The sequence below is a fragment of the Arachis hypogaea genome, chromosome 16 (assembly GCF_003086295.3).
Source record: "Arachis hypogaea cultivar Tifrunner chromosome 16, arahy.Tifrunner.gnm2.J5K5, whole genome shotgun sequence".
Taxonomy (NCBI): domain Eukaryota; kingdom Viridiplantae; phylum Streptophyta; class Magnoliopsida; order Fabales; family Fabaceae; genus Arachis; species Arachis hypogaea.
Window position 1 is genome coordinate 23,148,163 of NC_092051.1, and position 17,360 is coordinate 23,165,522.

The 17,360-nt window shown below is 33.3% G+C and overlaps 3 protein-coding genes and 1 non-coding gene across 6 annotated transcripts; all 4 read right to left on the reverse strand.

Moving 5' to 3' along the window:
* Positions 1–4,836: 4,836 nt before the first annotated feature.
* On the reverse strand, positions 4,837–6,095 carry LOC112758492 (uncharacterized). The gene is made up of 3 exons (XM_025807186.3): positions 5,542–6,095; positions 5,304–5,452; positions 4,837–5,220 (listed from the first exon to the last, which is right to left on the reverse strand). The coding sequence occupies exons 1-3, from the start codon at positions 5,725–5,727 to the stop codon at positions 5,082–5,084; spliced, it is 474 nt and encodes a 157-aa protein (XP_025662971.1). The 5' UTR covers positions 5,728–6,095; the 3' UTR covers positions 4,837–5,081.
* A 501-nt stretch (positions 6,096–6,596) lies between these two features.
* On the reverse strand, positions 6,597–8,632 carry LOC112758491 (protein LEAD-SENSITIVE 1). Its single transcript, XM_025807185.3, has 2 exons — positions 8,299–8,632; positions 6,597–7,482 (listed from the first exon to the last, which is right to left on the reverse strand). Exons 1-2 carry the CDS (start codon positions 8,390–8,392, stop codon positions 6,764–6,766), a joined length of 813 nt encoding a protein of 270 aa, XP_025662970.1. The 5' UTR covers positions 8,393–8,632; the 3' UTR covers positions 6,597–6,763.
* A 964-nt stretch (positions 8,633–9,596) lies between these two features.
* On the reverse strand, positions 9,597–14,704 carry LOC112758493 (bifunctional fucokinase/GDP-fucose pyrophosphorylase). Of its 3 annotated transcripts, none has more exons than XM_072220047.1 (7): positions 14,136–14,704; positions 13,716–14,052; positions 13,229–13,593; positions 12,929–13,055; positions 11,819–12,832; positions 10,386–11,119; positions 9,597–10,205 (listed from the first exon to the last, which is right to left on the reverse strand). In XM_072220047.1, exons 1-7 carry the CDS (start codon positions 14,628–14,630, stop codon positions 9,813–9,815), a joined length of 3,465 nt encoding a protein of 1,154 aa, XP_072076148.1. In that variant the 5' UTR covers positions 14,631–14,704; the 3' UTR covers positions 9,597–9,812. The 3 variants fall into 3 exon arrangements, with proteins under 3 accessions (XP_072076148.1, XP_025662973.1, XP_072076149.1); XM_025807188.3 differs by having other exon boundaries at positions 13,788–14,052; positions 14,136–14,703; XM_072220048.1 differs by having other exon boundaries at positions 13,808–14,052; positions 14,136–14,650.
* Positions 14,698–14,771, reverse strand: TRNAV-AAC (transfer RNA valine (anticodon AAC)). The gene has a single exon. It is a non-coding gene; the product is annotated as a tRNA-Val (tRNA).
* Between the last annotated feature and the right edge of the window lie 2,589 nt (positions 14,772–17,360).

Below are 17,360 nucleotides of genomic sequence, written 5' to 3' on the forward strand. Positions count from 1 at the left end.
TTTATAAGTCAAAAGCTAAAAAAAGTAGCTTTTGGAGTTTTCTAAACAGACCCTAATTAATCTATATCTTGAATAGTTTTGATAACTCTTAATATTTTTAAAACGAGTAATGTTAGAGAGTTAATTTTTTTTTTCAATCACACTAAGTGTATATCAAAATGAGTTATTAATATATATATTTATTAAAATATAAATTTATTTAAAAAATAAATCAAATAATATATATTTATATACATATATATTAGTGACTAATTTTAGTATACAAATAAATAATAAATAATATTTTTAAACTTTTTTATAGTCAATATCAATTAATTTTTTAAAAATTAATTTATTATATTTTAGACCATAAATGATAAATTATTAATCCTAAATCCTAAGTTATACATTTATTATATTACTAATTTTATAACTAAAATATGTCATATGTCATTCTTTTATTGTAATTGAAATTAAATCTTTTTTTTTTCTCTCTCCCTTTTTCTATCTCATTCCTTCACCCTGTCTAACTCTCTTATATATTATCAGTGACTAATTAGTAATTATAAATTTAACAACTAAAATATGTAATATAATATTTTTTAATTGAAATTAAAATATTAAAATTAAAATTAAATACAACTATATTATATGAATAAAGCTCTACATCTAAGTCATAACCTTAATCAAGTCCAAACAAGTATTTTAAATTCACCCGCATACGTTTCGCTGTCGTCGCTTCTTTCCTGATGTTGCGTCTTCTTCTTCTTTTCCTTTATCGTTATCTTTCTCTTTTGTTATTATCGTCACCAACAATACCAACATTTTTCTAACATCTTTATTCATTATGATTTTCTCTGATGCCATTATTAAATAATTTTGTTTCATTTCTTTGTTTATTTGAGGTTCATTTGGATCAAGAAATGAAGTTGATGTGTTTTTGTTGATGATTGAGTTTTTTATTGTTTGTTCAAATCTGAACTAATTTCGGTTCATTTGCGAATTAACTGAGGTTCACTTGATGATACTGTTAAGTATTGACCAAATTTTGTATTCTTTAAGAAATTTCGTTTCATTTCTTAGTTTAATTTAGGTTCATTTGGTTTCGTTTGGCTTGAATTTGTTGAACTTGTTCATGTGTGGTTGTTTAGTTAGTTTTTGTTCAAATTTGAACTAATTTCGGTTCATTTGTGAATTAACTGAGGTTCACTTGATGCTGTTGTTAAGTATTGACTAAATTTTTTATTCCTTAAGAAATTTTGGTTCATTTTTTAGTTTAATTTAGGTTCATTTGGTTTCGTTTCACTTGAATTTGCTGAACTTGTTCATGTGTGGTTGTTTAGTTAGTTTTTGTTCAAATCTGAACTAATTTTGGTTCATTTGTGAATTAATTAAGGTTCACTTGATGCTGCCGTTAAGTATTGACAAAATTTTTTATTCTTTAAGAAATTTCGGTTCATTTTTTAGTTTAATTTATGTTCATTTGGTTTCATTTCACTTGAATTTGTTGAACTTGTTCATGTGTGGTTGTTTAGTTAGTTTTTATTCAAATCTGATGAACTAATTTCGGTTCATTTGTGAATTATCTGAGGTTCACTTGATGCTACTGTTAAGTATTGACCAAATTTTTCTTAAAAAATTTCGGTTCATTTTTTAGTTTAATTTAGGTTTATTTGGTTTGGTTTCACTTGAATTTCTCCACCTCATCTTCCATTTCGTCTTCGTCTTTTTCTTTTTCATCTTTTTTTTCTTTATCTTTTCCTTCTTATTTCATTTTCTCAAAATTCTTCTTGATTTACTATTTTAAGAGGAATAAAACTAAGAAAAATAGAAAAAAATATCAAACAAAAAAGAAGAATAAATGACTAGCTACAATAACATGAAAAAAATGAGGAGTAGAAAAAATAAAAATAAAACGCAGCAACAACATCACATATTTTTCTTGGGTTTAGGCCAAATTGGTTGGACTTAATTGCCAAAAATGTTTGGATGTGTAGCAGCAATCATATTATATGACTAATTTAACAACCAAAATAGGTCATATGACACTCATTAAAATTGAGATAAAATATTTCTTTCCAAAAATAATAAACTTTTTTTCTAGCTACATCCTCTTATCTATCTCTCTCCTCTTCTCTATTTCTCTTTATCCTTCTCACTCTATGTATAACTTATAATTCATATTTTATATTACTAATTTGACAAACCAAAATATATAACGAGATATTCTTTCATTACAATTAAAAAAAAAAATTTCTCTTCAAAATTAATAAATTTTCTCTCTCCTTCGTCTTTATCTTTTTCTCTCTCTTCTCTCTTATTCTTTATCTTTCTCTACATTTTTGTTCTATCAAAAATAAAATTAATAAAATAATATAATTCAAATAAATTCGTAAAATTATAAAAAAAATATATTAAATTTATAATTAAATATAATTAAAAATTATCTCATAATATTATTTACATAAAATATATGATGATTATTATATGCTTACTTTTTAAACTTTTTTATATAGTTTTAGATTTTTACTACTTATGTTTCTAATTTATATATTTACTTCTCTTTTTTCAAATATTTATTATATATAATTTGGATAGAATATTATATTGTGATTAATAATTAGAATTAAGATTCAATTTTTTTTAAAAAATATTTTAAGTTAATTTTATAATTATTATCAATATAAATTTTTTATACTAATATCTAACCATATTTTTATATATATAAAGAGAGAGAAATTTTTTTTAAATAATAAAAATAAAAATTAATTATTTTTATTTGTACAACAAATTTAACATTTAATCAAATATAAAAGTATAAACATTAAATTCTTTCATATTTTAGATAATGAATATTAAATTTAATTTTTAGTAAAAAATTTAACTATTTCACATGAAAATAATATTTAAAAACTTATTATTTGATTTTTTTATTTACGGAAACTCTAGTCTCCTTAGTCAATATGAACTTTTGTTCTCTATGACTTTTTACAAAAATAGTTTGATTTTATAAATCTTTTTTGCTATAATCTATAATATTATGACAAAACCAATATAATTTCAAAAGATTTATAATTTCAAAAGATTTATATTTTCGTAATGTTACAAGCAAAAATACTAATTTTAAGATAAAGTTAACAAATATCAGCGTAAAGTAAATGCATAATGAGAAAGAGAGTAGGGCAAATTTAAAGTTTGGTGTAGTTGAATACTTGATTTATTTAGTATATTATATTAGTATAATAATAAAAAATTTAAATTATTTTAATACGTTAAAAATATAAAAGAAATTATTCTTTCAATAATTTTTTATCAAATATGTTTTTAATATTCTTAAAATATATTCTTAAAACATATATTAGCAAAATTTCTATTAGGCATATATTATATTGATAATAGAAATACGGTATATATTAGTTGAGCAAAGACTTAATAATAAAAATATTACATTATAAGTTATAACTACATTTTTTATCACACTAAGCTCCTGTCTGGAAAGATCCAGCATACTTTTCATTAATTTTTAAGTTATAAAATAAAAGTCACTATTAATATTTGACATTTTAAAATTAACTTGCAATTTAAAAAAAATATATTTTTTAAATATTTATGAAAAAAATAAAAAAATGTCTATTACTCCATTTTAAAATAAGCACAAACTAAATTACAAATAAAAAAACAATTTTTTTATGAGTTAATTTTAATATAAATATTTATGTTTTAAGCTTTTTTTCATAAGATTTTAATTAAATTATTTATCTAAACTCTAAAGTAGTCCGAAGTACTAAATAGAATCGGTTATATATATTAAATAATGTCATTATATTTTATTATGTATGATGTTTAATATGAATATTATGAATATTTCTTTTTTTTTAATCAATAGTTATAATTTTCAACTATAAACAAGCGTTGTTAAAAGTTCAAAATGTTTGTTTTTTTTTTCAATTCTGCTACGTAACCAACAAGAATTTTATCAATTCTTGTTAACTCTTACTTATAGTTGTGTTTAATAGAAATATCTTTATGGATGTATCTAATGAAAATATCTTTTTTATGATTGTGTCTAATAAAAGTATCTTTGTAGATGTATTTTCTGAATGTCTCTTTATATATGTATCTTCTAGTAGAAAATTATTGACAATAAATTAGCAGATAGTATATACCCTATACTTTTCCTTTTTATTTAGAATTTCAAGTTTCAAAGTTCAGTTTATTGATAGTTTCCAACAGCCTACAAAGGACAGCGAACTGGAAAGTTGGCTCAGGCAAAGAAATCGAAAGTGCATATTTTTTTTTTTTCGTTGTTGTCACTATGCAATGCAAAAGTTTATCATACGCAAAGGGAGAAACAGAGAAAAAGGAGCAAAAAATGCAGAAGTCTTGTTGGATTTGGTGTTTATCTGCATATTCACTAAAAGTAATTTTAATCTGTTTAGTACAAAAGCAGTAGCGAAAAAAAATATATATAGAATTGCGCGACCGGAGGAAAAGTGGAAAACGATCATTTGTATTTTCCCCCTTTGTCTTATATTTTATTGATTATTTAATTTTACGAGAAAAGAAGCTAATATAATATTATCAAGATGAAGGACAAGGATTACCACCACACAGAAAGAAGACATATCAATATTATGTACAAAATTACATCAATATATCAGTTTTGTTATGCACTATGTTCCAGACTTTAAGTACTAAAAATTCTAGCAACGCCTAAATGTAAAACTACATAGAATGTTGCTTACAACGTTTGTTTCACAAGATTAACTGACGTAAAAATAATCCTGTTAGAATTTTAAAGGGAAGTTTGATGGACGTGTTTCCTTTTCTTTACAAGGTGAAATTCAATCCAATATGTTATTGAGAAGTAACACAAGTTGATTTAAATTCAAATGACAACATACACATACATAGTTTTGTGATCGAAATACAATTAGTTTGATCTAGTTGACTGGGCCAGGCTTAAATGAAAAGAGAGGCAGGCAGAGTGAGTAGTAGAGGAAAAAAAAAATGAAAAAGTGAAAAGATTTATTCGATTTTATAGCTAAAAGGCAGCAAAACATTACAAGTAATTAATGGGAAAAAGAAAAAGAAGAAGAGAGTCAGTTGTCAGAATTGATTCCGAAAATCCTGACCTTGTGCATATTGGGGGACTTGGCAATGAGGAGGACAATGACAGCGAGGGTGTTGAACAACAGCATGGGGTGTCGGTAGTCAGTTGTGTGCGACGCAATGAGGTACCTGATGAGCAACCAATAAAATCAGTTACGTTATTATTCATTCATTCAATAATCAAATCTCTCTACTGAATGCAGAGTACATACAGAACGACGGGGACAACAGTGAGGAACTTGCGGTTCCGAGTGAGCTGTTTGCCGCTGTCAATCTGCTCCCACCACGTCAGCTGGTTGTAGATCCCTTGGTCCTCCGCGAACGGGGTTCCTTTCTTCCAGTGGAAGTAGTGATACGTAATCTATCAATCAATCAATCAATCCATGAATTCACCATCACCATCAATAAATCAAGAAACAAAGAAAGAAGGAAAGGAATTGAATTACGGACGGCGAAATGGGCGAGGTTGATGATGGTCCAGGCGATGCCGGGGGTGCAGTGGAGGATGGAGAGGACGAGAAGCCATGCGAAGAAGATGATGAGGATGTAGCTGGTCCACACCCCTGGATACATGAACCACTCCGTGTTCCTGTTCAGATCCGCCGGTGGCACCGCCTTCACATACAGATTAGCCATCTCTCTCTCTCTGATTCAGATCAATCAATCAATAACCAAAATGATATTCTTCTTCTCTTGTTGGTTGCGGATAGCTAAGCTGCCTTCCTCTCTTCCCGATTCAATTTCCAACCTACTAAATAAATTTTGTTCCATTTATTTCTATTTTATAGTTATTAAATAATTTATAAAAAGATAATATGTAATATCTCCCTTGCATGTCAACTCAACGCCCAACACTCAAAACGACAATTTATTATCATTACTTAACAAATAAATAAATGTTATATGTGGAAAAATGGGGATAACAGATAACAGCAACAACAATCATTTGGACAATTTAAGTTTTGGCTTCTTAAGACTTGTTTTATATTTACTTTAAATAAATAAAAGCTTATTAAAGAGTTGCAGTGCTGTTGAGAAACAGGTTTTGGGTGCTAACTAACACGTCACCTTCCAGAAGATAATAACCAAAACCATCTTTATTTGTTACTAGATTTGATTGGATTGGATTGGATAACAACAAAACTTTGCATACATCAACAGATTTGGTTGGAGCCCTTAAGGTTGTAACTAACTATGTCCGAGTCTGACTTTCTTCGCCTCTATAAGTTTCTTATGTGATTGATGATGACATTATATACTTCCAAAATGAGAAAAGCCTCATTCTATTTTCAATATGCGTAGAGGATCCGGTTCTCAGTAATGAGATCGAAGAAAACCATAAAGTAAAACAGAATGGATCAATTATCAGTAAGAATTTGCATTTCAAAACTGTTTCCACACTTCAGATTGAAAATATTAAAATAACTAGTCAGAATCAGTAAATGTGTGTTTTTTTCATGCTGCACGGCAAAATGGTTCAGTTGCTGCCCAAGTAGAATGCTGGATTTGGAGCAATCAAAAGGAAAACATCGGATTTATACTTCATTAATACTGAATATTATATTATTGTTACATCACTCCATGCACAAGTTGAATAACTAGAAACCAATAGCACTAAGGTTAACATGAAGGTCCCATAACCTAGGCATATACGGATGAATAAATGCCCAAGTCATCTGACAGTGGTAATCTGTGTGTCTGAAGTTTCCACTCCAGGATCCACCACCTCCTCCTCCTCCTCCTCCTCCTCTTGCATCTGATCAGGGCAATGCCATCCCAAGTTCACGGCCAAGTCTTCGACTCCAACCTTGATCACATCACTTCTCACACCAATGTCAGTTGCATACCTGCTCATGCAGTACATTCCTGCTGTTACCGTTGCCACACCAACAGGACTTGGCATCAACAACTTGAGTGGAGAAGAAAGCATTGCAGCCAGCGGGGCACCGATAATGGAAGAAGCTTGGCCACTTCTTCCAACCCCTTGCTTATCCACTATCAATAGGCCAGTTCTGCAGTACAAAGCAAAATCCTCACAATTGTTCTGAAACACATTATAGTTGCCGAAGCCATTTTGAAGCAGATACATTGCCCGATGGATCACGGTCTCCGGTGGATCAGATAATGCAGTAGTGCATGTGCCTCCCCGTATTTTGGTAAGAAAAACGGATGGTGAAACACCATACTCAAAACAGTAAATGGACCCATTTCGAAGGAAGCAGTCTAGGCAAGAAAGAACCACGCCACTGTTTGGCTGCCTGAATCCACAATCGGGAAAGGTTGGACATGGGTCTGATGTTTGATCATCCAGGTCTGAAGATGTCTCGGTGATTGACTTCAAGTTTCGCGCAGGTCTGAAATGCACAACCTTGCTTCCCCCAACAAAAATCCCTGCATGGTAACACAATAGACTTAGATTCCACAATCAACACACCAGTTTCTAAATACCATTCTGAATTTGGTTTGGGGTTTTAGAGCTTTTCTAAGAGGCAAGCTTTGCAGGAAAGGTTAACAAAACTACATAAATCTATCAAAGAGTCTAGGCATAACATAAATCAAATGTCCTACATGTACAAACATATCTAAATTTAAACAGAAATAGTCAGCATTTTCACTACAAATCCAAACATTCATCAAGCACCATAACTTGTACATGCTACTAATCATAGCAACTGACATCAATTAGAAGTTGTCAACTTAAGAGCAAACCAAATGACGGACAAGGCTAACCCACCAACATTAAGAATCTGAACAAAAAGTGACCACAAAGAGCATAAAATGATGCACAAACAAGACTCTTGAGATTCCCGGACCCTGAAACAAAACTTGCATTGTCCAATCTCCAAAGCAACTTAATCAGATCTCCCTATCATGTATGTTGACTTTCAAACAAAAACAATCAATCTCGATTTATATAACCTAGTTTACGAGGGGGTCAATACGAAAACCCAAATTGAATGATAAAACAAACAAATGCAAATGCTTTTTCCGTGCCCGTGGCAGGGTGAGTGGATCCTTCAACACCACCAACACCGACACAGCTTTTTTTCTTTCCATAATTCAGTAAACATTTACATAAATCAAATACATGGGTAGGGAGAAAAAAGAAAAGAAAAGGTTGAACTAACAAAAAGAAGCCACATTGAGGAAAAATTAGATAGAAATTGTGGAAATGAAGGGACATTGCAGAGAGAGAGAGAGAGAGACCATGATGAGAGTAAGCGAAAACAGCTCTGTAAGTGTAGATGTGATCGCCAGGCTTGATTTCATGTCTCAATACTTTGTTTGTAAGCAGACCCATCTCTCACTCGCACTCACTCTCACTCTCACAGTCTCACTCACTCCACACCGCTTCGCTTTCCTTCAGCACTTAGCATATGCATAAACAGAGAAGGAGTATGACTTTTTGTGCCATATTCGATGGACATGGAGAGGCCCCACACATCATCAACCACATTTTCTTTTCTTTTTTATATTACATGGAATGTAATGAATGGTTTCCGCTCAACGACTTCCACCAAATCCATGGCATGTGATGACTAATGACTATTGTTTTTGCGTCATAATTTAAAAATGTATTTGAATTATTAAAATAAATAAATAAATACATCCTTAATTTTTTTAATTCGAAAATATATAAATTCTTAACTAATGGAAAATATAAAAACATCTTTGATTTTCTAAAATTTGAGATATTTAAAACATCTATCCAACATATATAAGAATGTACTAAAAATTTCTGGTACGAATTATGAGTCGAGGCGATCGCCAAATTATCTGGACACTCTGAAGCTTAAGTCAGAATGGATCCGAGAGGTATAAGATGTGTAGAGTGAATGATGTACCTGAAAGAAAAGGCTTCTGGCTCTCCTTTATATAGCTAATGATAGTTATGTCATCTTATCTTATCTGACTAAAATAAGAAAGATATTTAAATTCGAATATTGATTAGAAGGTGTTGGACTTTTTAGAGGAGAAAGGAGGCCCCATCAGATATTAAGATCGAAGGCTGTTTCGGTGTAGAACCCGAAAATCGGATCCGTAACAAAGAACAAATCAGTGCTCCAAAAAAATTTAAATATCTTACATTTTAAAAAATAAAAAACATTTTTATATTTTTAATTAATTTAAAATTTATTTATCTTTGAAATAAAAATCACTAACCATTTGTCGTATATTCTAATTATTATTTACATGACATTTCACCTTTGGACTATGCAGGTCCATTGAACATACTATAGTATATGCCCATCTATAGCCCATAGGCGATTTGGAAAAAGCAACGAAGTTTCTGCATCGAAGCAACAGATGCTGCTTTGGATTCTTCGCTTCATTAACAAGTGATGCTCTTCTAATAATTTAGTTCCCCCTCTTTTCATCTTTTATTATTCTATCCTGCTTTTGCACATCATCACTTTTTTGTAAATAAATATATCTCTATGAAGGGAATAAATAAGGTGTGATTATTCAACTATTTATCAAGAAGAGATCATTAAGAAGCATGATTACGAAACATTAAATAATTTGACAAATTTGGCTGAATCTTGCATCAAGTCTTCTTATGGCTATACGGCTATAACTAATTAACTATCTACATCTGTGCGTTTTACATTACACAATTCCGTGAACCCTCAAATCTCAATCTACAAATGAATGGGTTGTAGAATAACAAAACAACTCAAGTTTCTAACAACTATTCGTATTATTCACTATCATAAATTCTATAGAAATATCTGCCAATTGTAGATTTTCGCATTCAAATCTTTGTTATCTTGAAGTCTTTGTCTCAGTTCCATGGCTTGATCTGCATCCTTGGCAAGCAAGAGAGCAAACCCGCCGCCGCCAGCTCCAACCAGCTTGTACCCGGAGCAGTATGGACTAGCAAAAGAAAAGAGCCTGTCAACAGACTTGTTGCTGCAGTAAGGATCAAGCTCTTGATGCAATCTCCAAGCTTCCAACATTATCTCGCCAAGTTCATCAATGTCGCAATTCATCAAAGCTTCTCTCCCAATCTTTGCCAGTTCAACAAGGCGCTTAATACTGGATACAAGAAGGTTATCCCGCCGAAGATATCTGATCACCACTTTTTGCAAAACCTTATGTGCAAGTCGAACCTAGAAAACAGTTCAATATGCAATCAAAATCACAACTAACTAAAAAGATGATGTATCAAGAGAAGTGTTAACTTCAAAATGACAAGATAGAAAGGTGGTGATGCTGTATTTGAATGCATACAACTCTCTGTGCAGGAACAGAAACAGAAAAGCAAGTTCCTACTATAATATATTACTTACTTGACCAGTAAATACAACAAGTAACCTTTGCTGCAACTTAGAAACCAACTGAGGTGAAGCTAACAATGGAATGACTTGAAGCCGCAATGGAATTCCTGGAAAGCTTGAAGTACATTTGATCCCAGGGTATAATCCCCCAATTTGGTCTTGCCACCCACCTCCAGTGCCCATGAGTTGTTCCAACACCAAAACAAGTCTAGCAACATTCTCAGTGCTGTCGTCGCCATCAATTATCTGGAGAAGCGCTTTTACCACTGCAGCAGCTAAGATACTAGAAGTACCTAATCCACTACCACGGGGGACATTGGCCCAAGTCTTGATTTTCATGCCCATGTCTACAAGAACGTTGTCATGAATAATGCCAGTCACAAGTAAGGCAGATTTGACCAACCGAAATGGATCATCTCCATCAAATGGAGCAGAAATGGATTTATAATCTTCAATATGTAACTTGTTGTTCACATCATCAGTAATTAATACTCCGGTTGTTTCAGTTGTCTCTATGACAGTGCCAATTGGAGCAGAACCTTCCAAGCTTATTGCCATATTTAGAACACATCCAGCACGCTCGATGCTCCATGGAGGGGTATCACTCCAACCCCCAACAAAATCTACGCGTACAGGTAGTTCTACTTTTACCATTCTAGGATGGAAAGGCTGACGAGTGTGCCCATCATGGTGGTTATTCTGGTACTCAAGACAGGAGAGGCTACCAGGTGACTCTGATAAATGCTCTGCAGAAAGGAGACTGAATTCAGCTTCAGAAATTTCATTGTTTCTAATTCTTTTGCATAAACTAAAGAAGCAATTAACTAGTTCAGATATGGAAACAGAGAATATAATGTCTAAATTAAAAAACTAACATAGTATGTTATAAGTTGTAACCTGTCATTTTCCGTCAAAACTCGAAACACTCCTGCATCCTTTCACAATTCTAATATAATAGTATTATGAACCTCAAATATAGAGACAATATCTGGAGAAACTAATATAACCAACTTTAGACATAAATGCCACTATTTTATCTTCAAAGAAAAATTGGATTTTCAATAGTTTAAATGCTATATTGATTCGCAATAACCAGTACATTTGTGGTTTCATTTCATTATTTGGCACCAACAGATGCGCACAATATCATGTAAGAAAATAATGTCCAATTCATTATGCCTTGTCAAAAGCAAATGATCCTTACTATGAATATAATTTAATATCACTACTCTTGTAATTGTTTCTCCAGCTAGGTTACCCTAAGTTACAGCACAAATATTTAAATGATTCATGTTTATGCTTCCTCAACTAACTAAAGCAAAAGACAAGTCATCAAAACTGTACCAAGAAAAACCCTACTTCTCCCACAACACACACATATCTTGGGGAAGAGGAGAGAGAGCTGCAAGTTTGTGTGAATCTTGGGGAAGGATTAAAGTATGTACCCTTAAATCCATATCTTACTGCTGAAGCAGTTTCATCAGCCACAGCGGCCCAAACTTTGGGCTCCAGCTTGCATGCTGTCACTTCATCATTGCAAGCTCGAAGAAGATCAACTTGCACCTGGTATGCCCGGCTTTTGGGAAGTATATTGGAGTTCTGCTCTTGAACTTTTGGACACATACCCAGAAAATCCATGCATATTTCAACTCCAGAACCTTCCTTTTGAAGAATTTCTTCACATAATTGAGACAAATTGCGACCAAGCATTCCATAGCTAATGCACGCTTTTGCAATTCCTGCTGCAAGATCAGCTTGGTGATTGCTAGAACCTATGCACATTGTTGAGAAATCAATTGATCTATGCAATTCCTCCAGGCTGATGCGGCTGGAAGATCTCCATAACGAAGAAAGCATATGTTCAGTTTTTGGCTTAGCTAAGCCCATCAACCATAGTGCAACGTTAAGCATCTGAGAATAAGGAAGTATAGGAAATATTTTCGAATTCCATAAACACTTCTCATCGGTGCCTGAGGACTCCCATAAATCACTTTCTTGAATACCCAAATCATGTAAAACTTTCTTCCAAGGTTTCCCACAAAATGTGCCATCTCTAGAAAGTGAACTTTTCGGGTTATCATGAAGGCCACAAAATACTAGAACTCGTTCTCCACTCCCAACCAAGGGAACCTCCCAAAGACAATGGCGATCTGGAAGCATGAATTTGATATCCTCAGTGCTAAGATGATCATCAAGAGCAATGTTGACTCCAACAACTATACATAAGGAGCCAATTTGTATTCCACCCGAAATAGATGAATCATATATTAGAGAATCTTCTCCAATTGAGACTCCTGGTGCAATTTTACTAGAAAGAATAACAGCAGATGCTGTAATATCAGCAGCCGTTGTTGCTGGAATAGAACACAGGTGTCTTCTCCCTACTAATTCTGAACCAACTCCGCTGAGGTGTTCTAGAACTTCATTTGAGGTTCCAAAGTGCAAAAACAACAAGTCATCTGCAACATAACAATACATGAAAGAGTAAACTTTTGTACAGATGGGTACGAGGAATGTTACATATAGAGATAAGAATGCAATTAGGCTTGACATACAGTCACAATAGCTGAACATCTTCTGCTTGCCTAATTTATTGACCAGTTCTTCACCCAATGGACGCTTTCTCAACCACTCATGCTTTGCAGGTACCCAGGCAGCAACCAAATCTTCATATAAACTCATCTGCACAATGCAGACCAAGTATTCTTGGATAAAATAAAACATCGGACATACTCCAAACATATATACAGTGAAACATAACAAGAGCCCTTGCCATAAATTTCTTTGTTTCTCGGTTGCTTTCTACCATCTTAAAAGGCGATGCTATATATTTAATACAAAAGAATCCACTATACCTCCTTTTTTATCTTGATGAGTTCTGAAATCATTTGCTGAGAGGAACATGAAAGGGTAACAAGCTCTGACCACGCCTTACCCCTAACTGCTATTATTCCAGTATCAAGAAGCGTTCTACCATCAGCTAGAACTGCCTTGCTTTTAACAAGCTCTTCTACGCTAGGTTTCTGCAGGAGATTATCTACCAAACTCACTGCATAGTTTTGAGTGTTATTTTTAGTTTTAGCTGCAACAATCACTCCATGATTTGAAGCAACATCAAGGGTGATTGGAACAGTGATGATGCATGAAGTGTCCTGAGGCAGAGTCATGGTCGATGCATCAAAACATGGAAGAACATCCCCGGTCATGGTTAACATCCCACCTGCAACCATTGAAAGAATCTTGCAAGTTTTAAGCAAACATCACCACTCATGATGAAAGCAAATTACAATTTAGACAAGGAATAGCAACAAGGAAAATAAACAAATCGCTTCTGAAACTTACATAACCCTTGTCTAATAAGTACATGGCACAAGAAGAGTACATAAGTATGATATAGGTAAAGAGAGAGTGAACCTTCACTTCCAAAAGCTTGCCTGGCACAAGAAGCAATAGCAAGAATATGGTCAAAGAGGAGAGGAACAGGACCATCTGGATCATCACCGGCCAAATAGGGAAGCGGAAGGAACACCTTCCCCATAGGGTTAGCCCATGGCACCCTCTTAGAATCCCCACCCGCATGGAGCAGCAGAATGTGCTTTTTGGCCATCAACTCAGCCATTGCCACGTCATCACCATCACCGTCACCGGCACCACTACCACTGCCATTTGTGCTTGCAACCTGTACAACAATGGAGTAGGAATCAATCCAATCATTTACTTTGAAATAACGGAATTATACGTTAGCAGCAATAAGATCGGAACCTGTGAGTGGAGATCGGGGACGAAGTGGTTGCGGTAATGGAGGGCGAGGGCGTGAATGGCATTGAGAGTGGCAGCACCGGATCCGATGCGGTGGCCGTCGGGGTCGGGTACGGCAAGGGTGACGGTGGAGGGGGCGATCCGACCCATACGCTTGGCCCGTTGGAGCTGCCAGGTGTAGAGCTGGGCCTGCTCGGGGCTGGCGGCGGTTAGGAGGATGGCGTCCCAGGTGGGGACTCTGGATGGGTGGCGGACGGAGAGCCTGAGATGGTACCACGATTTGCGGAGGAGGGAGGCCAAATCGTGCTTCTGTTTGGCCCGAGAAGACCGACCCGCCTTTCTGCTGCTCTCCATCGTCGTAACCAATTTGTCGGTGGTTCTCTCAGCTGCCAGACTGAGTGAAGAAGCAGTGAAGACAAGACGACGAAAGACCAAATCACAGCAAATGGTACCTTCGTCTTTCTTTGATGTTTGACGACAAAAAATTGACAAATTCATAAATCATAACGGCCGCAGACGACCATTAAAATGTAAAGAACAAGAACTAGATAAAAATAAAACAATATGGCGTCGCCCGGACTCGAACCGGAGACCTTCAGTGTGTTAGACTGACGTGATAACCAACTACACCACGACACCATCTTGTTCATAAATTTTTATTTAATAGTACAAAAATCTTTTTAGGTTGTGTAAAACTTGTTTGGCTACATTTGATTTACATTTTAATTTCAGTATTTTTTTTTTGAATTTTGTAAAAAATATATTTCAATTAATAAAAACAATAAATTTACCTTTAGAGTTTATAAGAGGATACATGAAACTATGAGATATTTTTTGTGTCATTTTCTCTCCTAATAATATCGTCATTTGTTTGCATACACATATAAATTTACCATTAGTCTCATCATCAAGGGAATGTTCAAGGTGGTTTATTATAATAAAAATAAAGTTTTTTTTTCTTAGCATTTGTTATTTTCTAAAATTTCTTAGAATGATTAATTGTTGTGGACTAAAGAAAAATCTTATTATCCCATTTAATTACTGCATTGTAATTATTTTTGGGGAGTCGCTGGACACTTAAGAAAGAAGCTGATAACTTTTGGTTGATTTGATACTCATTCTGACACGGTTCATATAAAGTCACAGCACAGACATAATCTGGTTGCTGCTACTAGTCAGGCTCATCAAATACAAACATGACTCTTGTTGGCCCCATTTAGAAGGCCTGGCCGTCAACTGCTTATTCTGCAGATGCGGCTGACCTAGATCTAGATGTCCCATCAATAGCAAAGAAAGTGGCTAAACCTCCGTTTCAATGCTAAAAAAAATTGGAGACACTGTGTAACTAAAAAAAATTGGAGGCACAGTGTGTAATTAGACATAGTTCAATGCATTTAAAAAAAAAAAAAGAAAAAACATGCAAACATAACGAAAAATTGTATTATATTCCATAATATAATTACTAATGATAAAGAGACATTTATGCATAATTTTTACCTAGGAAGCACCGATACGACACGCGATACGGACACGACACGACACGGATACGCCGACACGTTCTTTTTATAAAAAATTGGATACGACACGTTTAGGATACGTTGTGAATTAAAATTTAAATAATATATTAAATTAATAAAATATCATATTATAAATATAAGAGGAAATATAGTTGCATAAAAAAGTCTAAAAATTATGTAATTATTAAAAAAAATAAAAAATTTTAATCTACTCCAAGTCCATCATCCGTAAATACCATAGCTTCTATGTTTGGTTCATCTAAAGATAAATACGAAACCTCACTCAGATCTGGACTGTTGTCATCAACTCTGCTTCTATTAATTATTTTATTTTTAAATTTAAATTTTGATTTGTTTTGATTTTAAAATATTTTAAAATGAAAAAAAAAATCAGTTAATTGGGCCATAAAACCAAAAAATCGGTCGGACTCGTTCGGATTCGTGACAACTTCACCAAAATTCTGCACCGCAAAAAAAAAAGTCATCGATATGCTCGTTTGAAGTATCCGTCGAGTATCGGTGTCGGATTCGTGTCCGACACGGATACGCGGGCACCATAGGAGAATCCGTGCTTCATAGATTTTTACTTAATACATCAAATAAAATTTTGCATCGTACTAGGGGTGTTTATGGATCGGATAAAATCGGGTTTGATGTGACACAGACCCAACTCGAAATATATACCAGGCCTATTTGTTAGACCCAAACCCGACCCTAAACCCAATAAAACCTATACACTTTCGGGTCACGATTATACCGGGTAAAAATTGGGTCGTTAACATTACATTACCTTAATACCTTCTTGTAAGCTAGCATGTGAAAATATCCAAATTTTCAAGACTCCAACCATTATTTGACATGATAAAATTCACTCAAAAAAATATAACAAGAATCAACCTTTCTCTAAAATTAAAGCATAACCATAATCAATACTAATATTGTCTAATAACACCAAATATTTAAATCAATACAAATAACACAATATTATGCATTAGTCTAAAGTCTTATGTATTTTAAACATAAAACATTAATTTATAGTCTTATAATGACTAATAACACAAAATATTAAAATTTACAATACTTAAATTTCACATAAGAATAGCCATCATTCATCACTAATAACACAAAATATTAATTGTGTATGATGACCGGGCCACCGGGCCGAGTTCAGGTGACCCGGGCTATGATCCGGACCCGACCCAAAATAATGACCGGATCTATTTTTGAGACTCTTACCCGACCCTAGACCCGGTAAAATCACACCAAATTAGCCCCTAAAGTGTTCGAGGCTAGGGTCGGATCTTCAGATCGGGTCGAACCATGTACACCTCTACATCATACTATCAATTTTTTTAAAAAAATATCTAATTTCGAGATCAACAAAAACATCAATAACTGAAAAAAAATTTAATTGAACACATATTAACAAATTCATAATATATGTCGTCAAATATAGAGTTTAACTATATTTTTTTATATTAATTAATGTTGCTAATTAGTTAAATGTTGAATTATGTATTATTGTTTATTATTATTTTAATTTTAAAGTTATTAAATTTTTTTGTATACTTTTTATTTTTATAAATTTTAATAATATTATTGTTGAAAGAAGTTTAATTTAGTAACTATATTCATTTATTTGTATTTTAATTAATTAAATGGATAAAACCACGATATGGGCCAAAAAAACAAAAATTGTCCGTGCTATTGA